Raw genomic sequence first — 16,296 nt, 5'->3', positions numbered from 1 at the left:
AAAAAAAGTTCCATATGAATGGCAGGGGGAACTGCCTATATTGTTAAATAGGCTATGTACAACATTTTGTCAGATGCCCAAAGTAAACTGAAAAGTAAAGAAATAAAGAGGTTTACTTTAAAAACAGCTTTAGAATTTTTTAGTGTTGCTTAATATCTTGAATTCAGACTGTAAGAGGGACTAAGTGGTTCATAGATTGCCTATCCCAAAGTACTACGGATCTAAAAGATCTCAGTTTAATCCTCTACACTGGAGTGAGCATTATTTTGCATAGCCTCATCTGCTGTTGCTTTTTTCTTGTAACATACCAGTGCAGCTCCAGTAGTGGTGGTAACAGTGGGACCACTAGTGTAGACAGGCCACTGGTATTTTAATCACTATCTAATCTTGACCTGCTTTGCACAGAGTCAATCAACATGGTTATTAAAATGCTGATGATCTGACTTTGCTGGTGATATCATCAGTAGGAAATTTGGAAGAAAAATGCTAGTGCATTCGTAGTTTTTGAAGAGTAAGATACATACAGAATTTACGAGTACAGTGTTAATGAAAAAAGCTTTGTCCTTAACGCTGTAATTTAAAATAAATTGTTTTAATGCAATAATTTTACAAAGAAGTTGCAAGAAATGTTTTTAATAGCAGAACACTCCCTGAACCTGTCAACAATGCAGTACATCAGAAAGTGTTACGTGGTCCGACTGATGCATTGATTGGTCTCCTAATTCAATACAGACTTCCTTGCTTTGGTCATGATACACCCTTTTTTTTTTTAGGGCATGGGAAGTGTGGTAACTTTGCATTGTGGAAAATGAATGTATACATTTTAGTCTTCTCTTTTATTTTGTCTTCCTGTGTAGGCAGGTTGCACTAGCTGATCTAATAATCATCAATAAAACAGATTTGATTTCACAAGAAGAACTGAATAAAATAAGAACAGCTGTCAGGTATGAAGCTGATAGTATGAACAGTTTTTTGTTTATATATAGACTTCTGCTTCTTATGACTGGCACAGGGATTGGCGATTGCATGATTACCATGACACAAATTATTTGCTCACAGGAGAGAGAAAGATTAAATAGTGTTCCAATACAATTATGTACTTCCACAAATCTTGGTATTTTGCATGTGGTGATTGCTGTGCACCATCCTTATCTAGTAACTGTATAACCCCTTTTTAACTTTTCAGACTCCAGATTTTTTTGTATAAATACTTAAATATTTCTAAAGATACCTTTACAAATAATTAATAGATATCTGGGGAGGCAAGGAATAATTATCATTTGTGAGTAAATGAACAAGTAACCTGGACAAGATTAGTGGTTAGAGGTGTAGGCAAAAATATCTTCTGCTGCCAGCACAATACCCCCACATCCTGTGAGAGGAACGAAAAAACACACACCAAAAACGGAATTTGAAAAAGTCTTTTCCCATTTCACCGCTTTAACTAACAAAATGTCCTAAATAAAAGTAAAAATGTTTAGGCCCAGCAACATGTACTAAGGAGGAAATTTTGCTTGAATAAAATCTGTCCTCTGTAACAGTAGTCCTCTGTTATGGATAGTGAATCTCCTGGCAAGTGAGAGAGAAATAAAAATGGAGATTGCTATGGGGTTGTACAACAATTTAATAACAGAGTTGGATTATTACTCAGGAGTTCCTGGTTCTCATTTCCCTGCTTAGTTCACTACATTATGGAATTTTAGTCACATCTAATTTCTCCTTTTTCCCCCACCCTTTTTCAGGTCAATAAATGGACTTGTCAAAATTTTAGAAACTCAAAGATCAAGGTAATATTTAGTGTTGGGCAGTATCACTTGCTGCCACTTCCTATTTTTGTTGTGACAAATTGCTGTATATTTTTTAGTTCTATTCATTTTAAAGGAAAACTATTTAAATAACTCCTTGCCTATTTTACTATCAGCACTTTAGATTAAAACTAACTCCTTTTTAAAAAAAAGTCTTATGCTGTTTGCTTTCTCTTTACATTTTTTCAGCTTAGAAATTGAAAATATACTATCAGTTTCCAGTTAGTCAGTTCCAGACTTTGTACGGTTTAAATGCATATATTCAAAGAAAATTAGGAGTTTTTAATCAACATTGGAATGCTAAGGATTTTATTTTTTTATTATACTTGTATTGGATTTAGATTTTGCAAAAACTTAATTAAATTTTGGGCTAAATTTGACCTGACAGTGGCTTTCAGTTATTGAGACTGTCTGCACTAGCAATGCCATTGGAGGAGCATCACTGGTTGGAAAAGTGCTAGGGTAGACACAGCCAAGATGGCTCTGATACATTGCAGCAGTTGGCAATCTTGCTGTAATTGAGGCTTATATGTAGAAATCTCTAGGTCATTTACATAGCTTTTCAGTGATGTGGTACCAGTTGTCATGTGACACATCACTGAGAAGGCCTAACAGGCCAATGTTAAACTCTAATCACATGTATTGTGTAAAGCTCTTTATGCCTCTTCCAGGTTTGATTTAGTGGGACCTAGAAATAAATTGTGCCTGCAAAATTGTTTTGAAAGATATGTCAAAATAGTCACAATACAAGAAGTAAGTGGCTTTATTCTTTCATATTTTTGATAGGCACTCTGGTTTGAATTCCTTATTAGACAAATGAAAAGGTTGTATTTTTTAACAAAAGACTGTCTCTCCCACCTCACATGAAGCTCTCAGTAGAAAGTGTCTATTCTGATTCAATTATGGATTAATCGAATGGACTGAGTGAAGTTGTGACAAAAGCATGCTCTTGAAACATGCCATTTAGGGTTTAGTAACTTGTATATGAAGTACAAGTACACCTCTACCTCAATATAATGCTGTCCTCGGGAGCCAAAAAAATCTTACCGCGTTATAGGTGAAACCGCGTTATATCGAACTTGCTTTGATCCGCCGAATTTGTGTTATATCAGGTCGCGTTATATTGGGGTAGAGGTGTACTTCCACACATTGAAGTGCTGGAATAAGGCTAGATACTCGTCATAAACCTTTCAAATGCAGTTATCAGTAAATATTCAAAAATGCAGATGGGGACTCTACATTTCAATACAGGTCGAAATAGATTGAGCACAGATGACTGTGGTTTTCTACTCCAAGTGTTTTCCCTACTAACACTGGCATATAGGTATTTGTGCGGTTGAATATAACTTCTCATTATTGTTTCCTTTGTTTATAGCAATATTATGCACTAGTATAGTTTTCATCAGAAGATGTGTGCCCATTGAAGGGCATTATTTACACTATAGTATTCCTTGAGCTCCTAAAAAAGGGCAATGTGGGTGTTGCAGCACTGGTAGCGGCTCAAGCTAGCCACCGAAACTCAGACCCAGGGTCTCAGCGGGGCTTGGGCTCAGGCAGCTAGCCCGAGCTGCCATCAGTGCCACAATGTCCACACTGCTATTTGTAGCATGCTAGCTCAAGCCGAGCTAACGACCGTCTGTCTGTACGCTTGCATTGGGAATCACACTTCTCAGCTGCAGTGTAGACGTGATGTAGAGATGCATGCAATATAGCATTTCATTTTTATTACAAGTAGTGTTGAAATGATCATTCTACTCTTATTAAATTAGGATTTTGAAACTACTGTATTTGAACTATTAACAATTGCTGTTGAAATCAACTGTTGCCTTCTGTTATGTACTTTGAAAATGAGCTGGGCAAATTTTGAAATGTTATACCTAAGCATACGGGACAGAGAAAGCACTTACTGCTCTGGTGCATAACTATATTGTGCCCATCAACAGGAAGTATGGCTGGACATCTCTGACATTTGATACAGTTGACCACCAAACTCTACTGTCCTTCCTTCACAGGCAGCATAGGGATAGATAGAAATGGCTTAGGTCATTCCTCTCAGAATGAACCAAAGGGGTCCTTATTGGCAACTATTCCTGCATCTCCATGACTCACTTGGTTAGTCCCACAAGTCTGTCTCTCCTTCATTCTGTTGTTATCTATATGAAATAGTTGGGAGAGCTAGTGAGACCGCACAGGCCAACGTGCCAGCAGTGGAGAGATCACACTCAGCTGTACATCCTTTTAATGTAAAGGATGCTATAATTTGCCTAGCTGAGATCAGTGCTTCTATGAAGAGGCACTGGCTGAAGCTGAACCCAGACAAAATTGAGATGATGTTGATGAGAAGAAGAAAATGCTTTGAAGAAATCTCCATAACTACCTCATCTATTAAAGACATCTCTCATTTTATTGGTCTGAAGCTCTGGGATCCTCTTTCATTCTGCATTACATTTGGACACCCAACAGTGGCAAAAAATATGCACTTTCATCTGCGGGCATCCAAAAGATTTCACCTGATCTTGCCAGACTAATATCTGGCCATAGGGAGACCTAAGCTCAACTACTGAAATTCTCTGTATCTATGAATGAAGTTCTATGCCTTAAAAGGGCTAGTTCAGGCTGCAGCAGCCTGCCTGCTCAGCAGCATAGGTTCCTTGCAATACATCATCCCACTCTGCACTGGCTTCCTATTGAACACAGAGCCCAGTTCAACATCATTGTACTGTTTTTCAGAGCCCTGCATGGAGTTGTTCTTTTTTTTTGACCTTGGGCGATGACTTTTGTCAGTGGAACAAAGAAACTGTTGCTCAATAGGGGGAGAATTGTGGGTGTAGCAGACAGGAGCTGGCCCAAGATTGCCAGATGAAATAAGAATGACTAACCTCCCAGCATTCAGAACTAAATACAAAACATACACCTTTTCCCACACTCTCCCACGATAGTACCCTTACTTGCACCAACAGTCTTCTCTTGTGTTCAGTAATTATTAAAACCAAAACACAAACACACACAAAAACCCCGAAGCTTGCTTCTTACTAAGAGGGAAGGGGAAGAGAGGTTATTGCCATTCTTACTCATGGGAGGTGCATAGATAAGACTCTGGTCGGTGCCAATATAGGAACATAGGTAGAAAGGCTTATTTTTTTTGATAGCACCATGGAATTTTATTAAATTTTCAGATGGTAGTGTGTCTGAGTTTATCTGATGGTCAGTGTTTGGATGCTTTACATTTCCAATAATGTTAATCTTGTTAACATGTCCATTGATTTCACTTATTTGAAATTCTGCTTGCAAGCTGTTCCTTGCTGGAAGTTTTCTGTCCTGCTGCTAAACAGTTGCACTATGAAAAGTCTTCTCTGCCGTGACTGTCATGTTAGTTTATACGGATTACCCTCATATTGTTTTTGTTTCTTTGTTCAAGTAGGAAGGTGAAATGTGTTTAAGAAGCTTCTACAACTTCACACTCCTTCCTTATTAACTTTTAAATTCTGCTGAAGAGTACTTGGAACAAGAATAAACAGTGCTACAGAGGGCCCTTAATCATAAACTCAGTTATTATGGAGTGTTTCCCATTGCTCATTTATTGCTTTTTCTAGTGATCTTAACTAAATATTTTTTGTTAAATCAGCATGTGTCTCTTTATAACAAAAAATAGTTAATAACTTCAGTGGGCTTTTTAACATTTAGGGCTAGATTTTCAAAACTCTTCTGTATCCACCAGCTGCCATTGGCAACAGGGGGAGTTGCTGGATGCTGAGCACTCTTGAAAATCACTTCATTTACTTGTCTAAATGGGAGCTGAGCCTCTCTGAAAATCATCCCTTTTTATGGATGCTGAGTGCTTTTATAAATCTGGCCCTTAACAGTAGCTCCTTTGTTCTTATGCAGCTTTGGTTTTAAAGTTTCTGCAATATTTTGTAGACTTCTGCACCAAAACTATAGATTCCATTAACTACTGCTAGTACCGTGAATCTAGAGACAGTAACCCTGGTAATGGTGTGTGCGTTGGCATATGTGATTCTTATTGAAACAGTTGGCTATGTAGAGGAAAATGTCTATGAGAATACAATGGTGACTCCAAGTCCAGTTGGGGGGGGGGGGGGGTGGTGTGGGTTGTGTGTGCGCGCGCGGGGGGGGGGGGTCTATCCTCATTGTTTGTACATGATTTAACGATGATGATAAACTTGGCATATTAGCTGGACACTACTAAAGTCTGGGTGTCTGTGTTTGTGCTGATCTGGTCATACTTATCATGACATCCATACAACAGGACAAATCCTAAATTCCATGCATACACCCTGTATGCAGGGTATAAGAAGGAAAAGCAGTAGAAAGCAATCAGCCCTTTGTTGCATAGTGGCAGAGGAGATGCTGTGCAGGCACTATTGCAACATCTTTCAACTTCAAATTCCTTTATGAAGAAGTAAACGTAATATATAATCTTGAAAACATTACATGGATCATATTGCCCGCTAAATTGCTTTTTAGGAGAGGGAAGTGTAGCTATATTTCAGTCTTCCTCAGTTTAATTGAATGCTGAATTAGAGGAGATTCAGAGAAGGGCCACAGGAATGATTAGGACCTGGAAAAACTCATGAAATTATATTGAAAATGTTGAGATTGCTTGTCTTAGAAAGGAGACAAATAAGAGGGGACATGATAAAAGTATATATAGTAATGGTAGATCAGGAGCTTCTGTCATCTTTGTCTTCTAACACAAGAATAAGGAGATGTTGAATGAAATTAAAAGATGGCAAATTTAAAACTGATAAAATGAAACTTTTGCACACAAGGTATAATTGGACTGTGGAACTCATAGCCACAGGACGTCATTAGAAGTTGTTGATGCCAAGAAATTAGCAAGATTTAAAAAAATTGGACATTTGTATGGATAACAGCAAAATCCAGAGGAGTTATAGTTAATACTAACAATTTTGGAAGGGATATAAAACCTCATGCTTCAGGGCTGAAGTCAGTATCTAACTATAAAGGGTTAGGAGGAGACTTCGTGTCAGAGATCTTGTTTTTCTATCTTGCACTGTCTGTCCAAAACTTGAAATAGTTACGCAGTTAGATTAACAGTAAAATTAGCTTATTAGCATGGTACTTGAGAGCGCACATCCTTTAAAGAAGATTTTTTTCTGTCCATTGTCAATCAATATTATTGAAAGAGGAAGGAGCATTTACAATCTGCCTGAGTGTTTCTGTGACCTTCGTATGAGTTTATGGAGTACTACTGAGAACAGACAATTCAGACACAGCTGGTCATAAACTAAAGAAGACGTTTATGTATGCTATGCATTGTACCTTAAAAATCTTTCACCCTAGAAACAGCTTTGTATACTTGTTGGTGGGTGCATGTTTAATAATAATAATTGGCCAAGACCCAGAGGCCTGTGGATTTTTCCTTTTAACCATATCCTTGCTTTCTTATTTTCAATAACAAAATAACCAGGTCTGTAAAGCCAACCATTTGTCCTAGCACTGACACCTGAACTGGAATGTATATTGTACTTTTCTGAAAAGGTGTGTGTGTGTCTGTGTGTGTGTGTGAGAGAGAGGAGACCTAGGTAGAAACACTTTTATAGTTAAGGTTGTCCAACACTATCTGTTATAAGACCCTGTATTCAGTTGTTGTTACTTTGCCAGACTTTAACTATTTGGGCTGAAATTTTCCATGCTGGGTGTCTGCTTCAGGCTGAATTTGGGGGGCGGGGGGAGCGGAAATCAAGAATTTCTGCAAAAATTGTTCAGCTATTTCTCAGAATGAAGTTAGGGATAATACATTGATTTGCCTCTATTTTTACCAAACAAAAAACAAAACAAACAAACCACTTTTGCAGCTGTGTTGTTGAGAAGCTCTAGTGCCACACTTTCAAGCCAGGACTTCAAGTTTGGAAGAGGAGTTGCCTTGGCTTCAGGGTGTGCCTTTTGCTGTCCTCATGAAATTCCACCCAAATTTGGCCAAGTTATGAACCTCTGAAAATCTGTTTTCACATGCTCAGGACAGATTTGTTAGTTTGGCAACTAAATTCTTCAGATTCCAATTCTAGTGAGTATGCTCTAGGCCATAGCTGCAGAGTCTGAGTAGGACTTTCCCTACAATTGTTCCTTCTGGCTCCACACCAGGGCTTGATGTGCTGGACACAGGAACTAAGACCTGAGGTCCTAGGACATGGAGTTGAGGGGTGGGGGGAAATGGATGGGGGTAAGAACAGGCTGGAGGAGGAGTCTGAGGCAGAAGGGGTCTGTCAAGCTTGGGGGTGGAGGAAAATAAGGGCTGAAGGGTTTGAAACCACTAGATAAACTCCCCTGAGAACCTGGAATAGAACTGAGGATTCCTGAATTTCAGCATTCCTCTGCTGTCAGCAAACAGCTTTGAAACTCATTGTTAAAACATTTGCCTCATCTCCCTTTAGTGACTGGAGTACATAGAAGATCTAAAGGTTCCAGCCCAGCAGCTGACCCATGTGGGAGTATGTTTCCACATGATGCAGATTGTGTTTTGTTTTTAGTTTTCACTTTGTGTTTTTAAAAATCTGGGAAATAATATGCAAAAAATATATGAAAAGCATGTTATGGTTGCAAAGTCAAGTCAGGCCCCTTGTTCATTTATATTATGATAAGTCTTTAATTACGTGATTAAATACTATTTTTCCCACTGGAAACTTATTTAAAAATGCAACAAAAGAATCATAAAAGAATCAAAAGAATCTCTGCTTTAAGAGACAATTATCTTAATACCTTTACATCTCGTGAATCAAGTCATTCAAATAGCTTTGTGTCTGTCAAACATCACAAGCCTGTGTTGTAGTTGAACTTTTTGCATTATTGTTTACTACTATAAAATATTTAAGTTGAGAAAAGTATGAAGACTGTTTTTATGGGTTTTTTTTCTTTTTCTCTTAGAGTTGATCTCTGTGAAGTTTTAGACCTGCATGCTTTTGACAGCTTATCTGGGATAAGGTACAGTATAACTTAAAATCTTTATTTTAGCAATTGATTACACAGGAAATCATAAGAAATGGTTGCACTAAATAGATGCTATCACTTTAAGGTTGCAACTGAGTTTCCATTATAAACCGAATTTTGGCCTAAAATTCTTAGTTGATCTTCACATTAATAACCTAGGAGTGAGGTACATTTTTTAAAAAAAACATTTGAAGTGAATTGAACAGGGAGATGTTATATTTAGAGAACCCAAAAGTTGTCAACTACAGAACCAAATGTTCTAATTCTTGACGTCTGATTTGTGTCCATTTATTCTTTTGCGTAGTGACACAAATCAGACGTCAAGAATTAGAACATTCAAAAACCAGTCGGAGAACACTTCAACCTCCCTGGTCACTCAATTACAGACCTCAAAGTCGCAATACTCCAACAAAAAAACTTCAAAAACAGACTCCAATGAGAAATTGCAGAATTGGAATTAATTTGCAAACTGGACACCATTAAATTAGGCTTGAATAAAGACTGGGAGTGGATGGGTCATTACACAAAGTAAAAATATTTCCCCATGCTAATTTTTCCTCCCTACTGTTACTCACACCTTCTTGTCAACTGTTGGAAATGGGCCATCCTGATTATCACTACAAAAGTTTTTTTTTCTCCTGCTGATAATAGCCCACCTTAATTGATTGCTCTTGTTATAGTTAGTATGGCAACACCCATTTTTTCATGTTCTCCATGTGTGTATATATATGTATCTTCCTACTGTATTTTCCACTGCATGCATCCGATGAAGTGGGTTTTAGCCCACAAAAACTTATGCTCAGATAAATTTGTTAGTCTCTAAGGTGCCACAAGTACTTCTCAAATGAGGCTCTCAAACTACCTTAACTCTACCCCCACATAATAATGCCTACAGAAAATCAGACTATATTACCTTATCTATCCATAAAATAAAGTTTCATTTTATCAGTGCTCGCTAGATTGTCTTAATTAACTAGATTGTCTGAATCATAATTAAGGCTAAGATTTTGTCATGGATATTTTTAGAAAAAGTCACAGGTCACAGGCAATAAAGAAAAATTCAGGGAAGCCCGTGACCTGTCCCTGACTTTTTTACTAAAAATATCCATGATAAAATGGGTAGGGACTGGGCAGCTGTGGGGTGGTTGGGGGTTCCGGGGCCCCACCACCTGTGGGGTCTGAGAGCTCCAGGGTCCCCATCCTGTCACCAGCGACAGAGGGAAGCTGCAGGATCCCCTTGCCTGTCCCCCCTCCCCCTCCGCGGCAGGGAGCTGCGGGAAACCCCCTGCAACCACCGCAGTGGGGCGCTGCAGGAATCCCCTTGCCGCCATGGGGCAGGCCAGGCGCTGTAGAGGTCCCCCCGCGTGGTGGCAGCAGGGGGGCGGCCGGGGTCCCCCCCATGCCCCTGCGGCAGGGAGCAGCTGGGAGCTGCAGGGTACTCCCGCTCCCCATGGCAGCTGAGAGCTTAGGCCCCCTAAGGCCACTAGCTTAGGGGCTGCTACCTCAGGCGGCAGGGGTACCTCACAGCTCCCTGCTGCTGCGGAAGGCGGTGGGACCCTGCAGCTCCCAGCGGCTGGGTCTGAAGTCATGGATTCCGTGACTTCTGTGATATCTGTGGAAAAAAAACATAGCCTTAATCATAATCATGTAAGGTCGAGTTGGCATCTAGCAGTGTAGCCCAGCCCAAGTAAGAGACAGCATATACCTGTGCTGCCCCAAGACAAGGCAGGGATCAAGCTGCGATACGGAGTTATGATTAAGATCCTGCGACCCACTTGCTCCATTGAGGAAGTAAAACTGCAACAGTCCTTTTCCTGACACAGCTTACTCTCTCTCCACCCCTGATCAGCTGGCCAGCATGTTGTGGGGGTGGAAGCCAGGATTCAGTCCATTCCTTGCACCTGCATGGAAGGGAGGAATAGCAGCTCACTTCTGCTGCTTTCCTTCCATGCAGGGTGTAGATCCTTACACCCATTTACTCTTTGAAGTTTCACAGCTGGGCTCAGAATTGAGCCCATTGAGTTACGCTGCGTTACAGCTTTCTCTGTGTTCTTACATTTGTTTTGTTTTTTTTGTAGAGCACACAATCTATAATTAGACACATTAGAGCACTTGCACGCAAAGAACAAAAGTGTACTGTGACAAATTACCACACTTAATATTGGAGACATATGCATGAAACTATAGAACCAGTTTCTTTGTTGTGCATTTTAGGTAAGCTACATGCAAAGTAAGGTGATGGTAAACTGACATTTGTACAGGGACAGAGTTGAGGGAGCATGGATTACTTTATTTGGGATGTTAGTTCTGAATTTCCTGAGTTTCTAATGTTTGAAAGTGTGGGTTTTTGTTGTTTTTGTTTCTTTTTACTCTAGTGTTCTTGAAAAGTAAAATGTGTACTCAAACTACTGATATAAGCCTGAACCTGAACTAAGGCTTTGTGTTAAAATCATACTGTACTTCATTTTGAATATTTCTTCTACAATTAAAATTGTGACATTTAAATCACAATTCTAACAAGCCACATTATTTGGAAATGCATCTGAGTGATCAGCATTTGTTTTTATTTTCATATACTGAGTTGACAAGTAATACAGTTGTACCTCTTTCCCCTGTGATACACAATGTGGATGAAGACCAAAAAATGACACAAGAAAAGCAAAAGTGCGAGATGTGTAAAAATATTTTATTTATTTAACATAGTTTTCTTATACCCTTTTTGCCCCGTTCAGCACTTCTCCTTTAAATAATTTATAATAAAGTGAGAATAGACTTTACAGGTAAACTTAAATCTAAAGTGAGAAACCATTGAGGGCTGTGAGCACAGTAAATTACTGCATAAGCCTTTTCTCTGTTAGGTTAGAAATGAGTCTGAGCCACAAAAGTCCAATTCAAATTTTGAACCCCCCAAAATTTGGGGTTGTTCTGACCCATCTCTCTTGGAGACGTAGGTTCAAATGTAGAGTCTTAGGCCGTAGTAAAATTTTATATTGTGGCCTCACGTTAGTCCTTATTGGATTATCCTGCACCACAAAACATACAATTTGATTATTTGTGTTCGAAAGGACTGGGACTAAAGTAACAGAGGTGTCTGATGTTAGGAATTAATTTCATTAGCAGAGCTGGAAGGGAGCTGGCACATAGTATATCTTGTTTTAGTAAATGCTACAGGTCCTTTCTCCTTCCCCACGCCCTAATAACTTTAAAAACATGATTTAAAGTAGGGAAAGGACTACATTGATTTTTTTGCCTTGTGTTCTTAGTAATACTGTTTGGATGACTCAGTTTGCCCTTCGTTTTGACGCAAAAGTTGGCTGAGAGTTGATCTGTTGTATTTTTAGAGTATTAAAGTGAACACTTATTTCAAAACCATTATTATTATTATTATTTGCAACAACTGTATTTTTGCTAGCTGTCTGTGCATATGTTAGAACTAAGATATGTAAACTCTCCATGTATTTTGCCATTTGAGCATAAATTTAACTTGTATAGTAGTTTAATGCTTTGATTTATTTTAAGAATGAATCCCTTTTTTAGTTTTTGTCCCTTTTTGTTTTTGTTTACAGTAGCAAATATCACTCAAGTAACAAAAGGTCCTTTCCATTTACTGTGTTCGGGTTATGGAAATGACATTAATCACTGCCAAACATCATTTCAGAGCTATAAACAAACAAGTAAAATTAAAGTATTGGTACTTGATTCCTCCTTTTACATTAGATGTATTGTATAGTTGCAAAACAGAGAAAATCCTTCAAAGATTAACCAGCTGGGAAGGATTAAACTTGACACCCTCCTTATCATGACCCCTGGGGTGACTAATTCACTCCAACAGCTTGTCTACACACAAACTTTCCCCCTCCCCTCTTTTAAACTCACTCTCACCTATTTACCCCTCACTGTTCTTAAAACCTTGCAGATGTTTTGTTTTGAAGTCCTTGGCCTCCCTGTAGTTGAATATATGCTACAATTGTTGAAGACATAATCTGCTGGAAAATGTTTATCTGCAGGCTGTCTCACAGCATCACAGAGCAGTGCCTTTTACAATTTCCCTCCACCCCTTGCATCTGATCAAACGTGAAGCATTCTGAAAGTGCAGGTAGATATAAATACACCTCTACCCCGTATAACGTGACCCGATGTAACATGAATTCAGATATAAAGCAGTAAAGCAGTGCTCCTGGGGGGGTGGCAGGGCTGCGCACTCCGGCGGATCAAAGCAAGTTCGATATAACGCGGTAAGATTTTTTGGTTCCCGATGACGGCGTTATATCGGGGTAGAGGTGAATATAGGCAATATTTTTCTTAAAATAAGATTTAGGAAAGCCAAGATGTATAAAGAAGGCATTTGATGGAGGAAGTATTTTTTGCCTATTAAAAATTCTGTATATATCATCAAATCATTGTTTACATGATCTGTATTAGTGATCACTGATCCAATTCTCAGTCAAAATGGTGATGGCTAGACTGTTACTTTTTTTTTTTTTTTTTCTGGCTTTTTCTGTGCCATATCTCAAAAAATTGTCTCTTTCATTCAATGTTGCTGCTCCAGCATGCTTGACCATACTCTGGCCATCTTTTGCGTAGATTACTGCTACCTTTTCTTCTCTGGTCTCCCTGATTCTCATATGACTCTCATCACATCTGTTCAGTGTGCTGTAATTAAAGTAATTTCCATGCCTGCTGCCATGTATTATAAAATATAAAATTTGTGTATGGGTTTATGTATATGTATAGGTGATCAAAACACACTTTGAGAAGTTTTATAGATGCACATTACTTTAGAATTGCATATGTATCTTAAAACTAAGTATGAAAATATTTTAAATACAATTTTTACTGTTTCGTACTACTTGTTAGTGTAAAATTCAATCTGTACTAGATAATGCTTCATTTATGTTTATATATTCCTTTTAGTCCTTTTGATACTTTAGTAACACAAAGTAGCTAAGTATTTGACTCTGGTACTCTAAGACAATGCAAGGTTCAAGTTTACTTGTTTTCAGTTTGCAGAAAAAGCTGCAGCATGTGCAGACTACACACCCACACCTAGATAAGGTAACTACTAAACCTGCTACATTAAACCTTCTAACAAAATCCATTGGAGTAATTGCTGCATGTTAGGCATTGCATACTAATCAAATGGTCTATAGTGGGTATTAACTAAGTGATAATGTATTAAGGAATCATTTGAATACATACATTGTTGTGTTTTATTATATTGGAACTAAATATATACAGTGGGCTATATTTTCAAAAGTGGCTTGCAAACAATCATGTAAATAACTTTACTCACATGAGTAGTCTCATTGAAATTAATGACTCTCATGAATAAAATTACTCATTTGCAGGACTGGGCTCTAGGTTTGTAGTAATTATTTTTCACATGCGTATTTTGTGCACCCAAACAGTATTTGGGTGTATAAATTGGGTAGTTGGGCACCAAGTTATGCATGTATACATTTAGAATCTTGGTTAAAGCCAACTGACATATTAGCCCAATATGTGTAAATTTTCTTACATAGATGCTTGCAATTTGTTTTACAAGGAAAAACTGTATAATTGTGGGTTTATAACTCTGGACTAGAATCTGCCCTAATTTAGGTCTTCGTCCTGCCAACACTTATGTACGTGATTATTTAACTATTATGAGTAGTTCCATTGAAGTTAATAGGATTGCTCATGGTAGTAAAACTAAGCATGTGCTTAATGGACTATTCACATTAGTAAAATTAAGCACATAGAGTTTGTAAGCTCAAGACATTACTTTTTGGGGTGTAAGTCAGGCCAGAATTTGACCCTCTGTCTAATACACAGTTAGAATGGTCATTGTTGCATATTTAACAATAGGAAGTGGTTCATTATTACCTCTTAGCTCAGTGGTTCTCAAACTTTTGTACTGGTGACCCCTTTCACATAGCAAGCTTCTAATTGCGACCCCCCCCCTTATAAATTAAAAACACTGTTTTATATATTTAACGCCATAAATGCTGGAGGCAAATCGGGGTTTGGGGTGGAGGCTGACAGCTCGCAACCCCCCATGTAATATCCTTGAGACCCCCTGAGGGGTTCCGACCCCCAGTTTGAGAACCACTGTCTTGGATTTTTCTTTTACTTGATTAATGGAAAATATAGTGTTTTCTTCCTTAAACATTCCTAAACTAAAAATCAAATTGGGGGGTACAGGGGAGAAGCCCAGTTTATCACTGCTACAGAAATAGACCTATGTTTAATGTTGATTGTATTGCTTGTTAAGCACTGACAATGTGCTTGGTGCTATACAGGGCAAAAGTAGCTTGCAGTGTGAGAAAGACAGGGAAAAGACAATGGAAGTCACAGAGAAGAGTGAAAGCTGAGAATGTTTTGTTTGTTGGGTATGTGGACATGTCCCCCAGAGAGTCTTGTGGATATCATGGTGTCATCCAAGTAAGATCATATAAAATATAATAGGGTTCTGAGCTAAGCATAACCCTTGAGCCTGTGCTCAAAATTATCCACTAAAATTTATAGAAAAACTAGTCCAGAACTCCTAATTTGCACATCCTCTGCTTGTTGCATAAGGAAGCAGAGGCGGCAGACTCTTCTAGAGGGCTGCTTTCATTTCATATTGGCAGAAGAACACATATTAAGCCGGGGTGGGCAAACTTTTTGGGATGAGGACCACATCGGGGAATAGAAATTGTATGGCGGGCCATAAATGCTCACAAAATTGGGGTTGGGGTGCGGGAGGGGGGGAGGGCTCTGGTTGGGGGTGCAGGCTCTGGGGCGGGGCTGGGGATGAGGAGTCTGGGGTGTAGGAGGGTGCTCTGGGCTGGGACCGAGGGGTTCGGAGGGCGGGAGGGGATCAGGGCTGGGGCAGGGGGTTGGGGTGTGGGGAGAGGCTCAGGGGTGCAGGCTTCGAGTGGCGCTTACCTCAAGCGGCTCCCAGAAGCAGTGGCATGTCCCTTCTCCGGCTCCTGTGCATGGAGCGACCCTTGACCCGGCTAGAGCAGGGCCAAGCCGTGTGGTGCGGCCTCCGCCCTGGCTGGAGTTCATGGGACAGCTTAAAAGGCTTGCAGGCCAGATCTGACCCGCAGGCCGTAGTTTGCCCACCCCTGTATTAAGCTGATAAAATTGGTCCTTCGTCCTTATTGCTCTACCTTTTTCTACACTGGGCAGCAGATGGCAAATGCAGTTCTTTCACCTACATCAGTCAAATCCTTTGGAATCTGGCTGGCTCATTGATGTAACTCCAACTTTAGTACTATCTGGAACCTTGCTTGGGGTTTTTGTCATCAATACTCTTATCCAACCCATGTATTATGAACATCAGAGAACTTAAAAGTACAGTAGAACCCCATTTATCCAAAGCGCCATTATACGGCTCTGTGCATTAACCAAACAACCAGTGCACACAGGTCCAGAAGTGGACGATCTCTCCTTTGGCCGCTAAATGGAGCTGCAGCCTCGTACTTTCCCATTCTCCAAATTGTCTGAATTTTTGATCATCTTGTCTGGCCCCTGTCCCAGTTAGATTGGATAAAGG

The 16,296-nt window shown here is 39.3% G+C and overlaps 1 protein-coding gene across 1 annotated transcript in view; it reads left to right on the top strand.

Annotated features, from left to right (window-relative positions):
• Nucleotides 1-16,296, top strand: part of CBWD3 (COBW domain containing 3) — a 44,810-nt gene that overhangs the window by 16,422 nt on the left and 12,092 nt on the right. The window contains 4 exon segments of the mRNA XM_024200163.2: nucleotides 858-944; nucleotides 1,743-1,787; nucleotides 8,712-8,768; nucleotides 13,778-13,829. Of these exon segments, the coding sequence (XP_024055931.1) occupies nucleotides 858-944; nucleotides 1,743-1,787; nucleotides 8,712-8,768; nucleotides 13,778-13,829 (241 nt within the window).

Source organism: Terrapene carolina, unplaced genomic scaffold (genome assembly GCF_002925995.2).
Source record: "Terrapene carolina triunguis isolate 2854851 unplaced genomic scaffold, T_m_triunguis-2.0 Scaffold113, whole genome shotgun sequence".
Classification (NCBI taxonomy): domain Eukaryota; kingdom Metazoa; phylum Chordata; order Testudines; family Emydidae; genus Terrapene; species Terrapene triunguis.
Note: the sequence above shows the minus strand (reverse complement) of the source record. Positions and strands in the feature narration are given on the sequence as shown.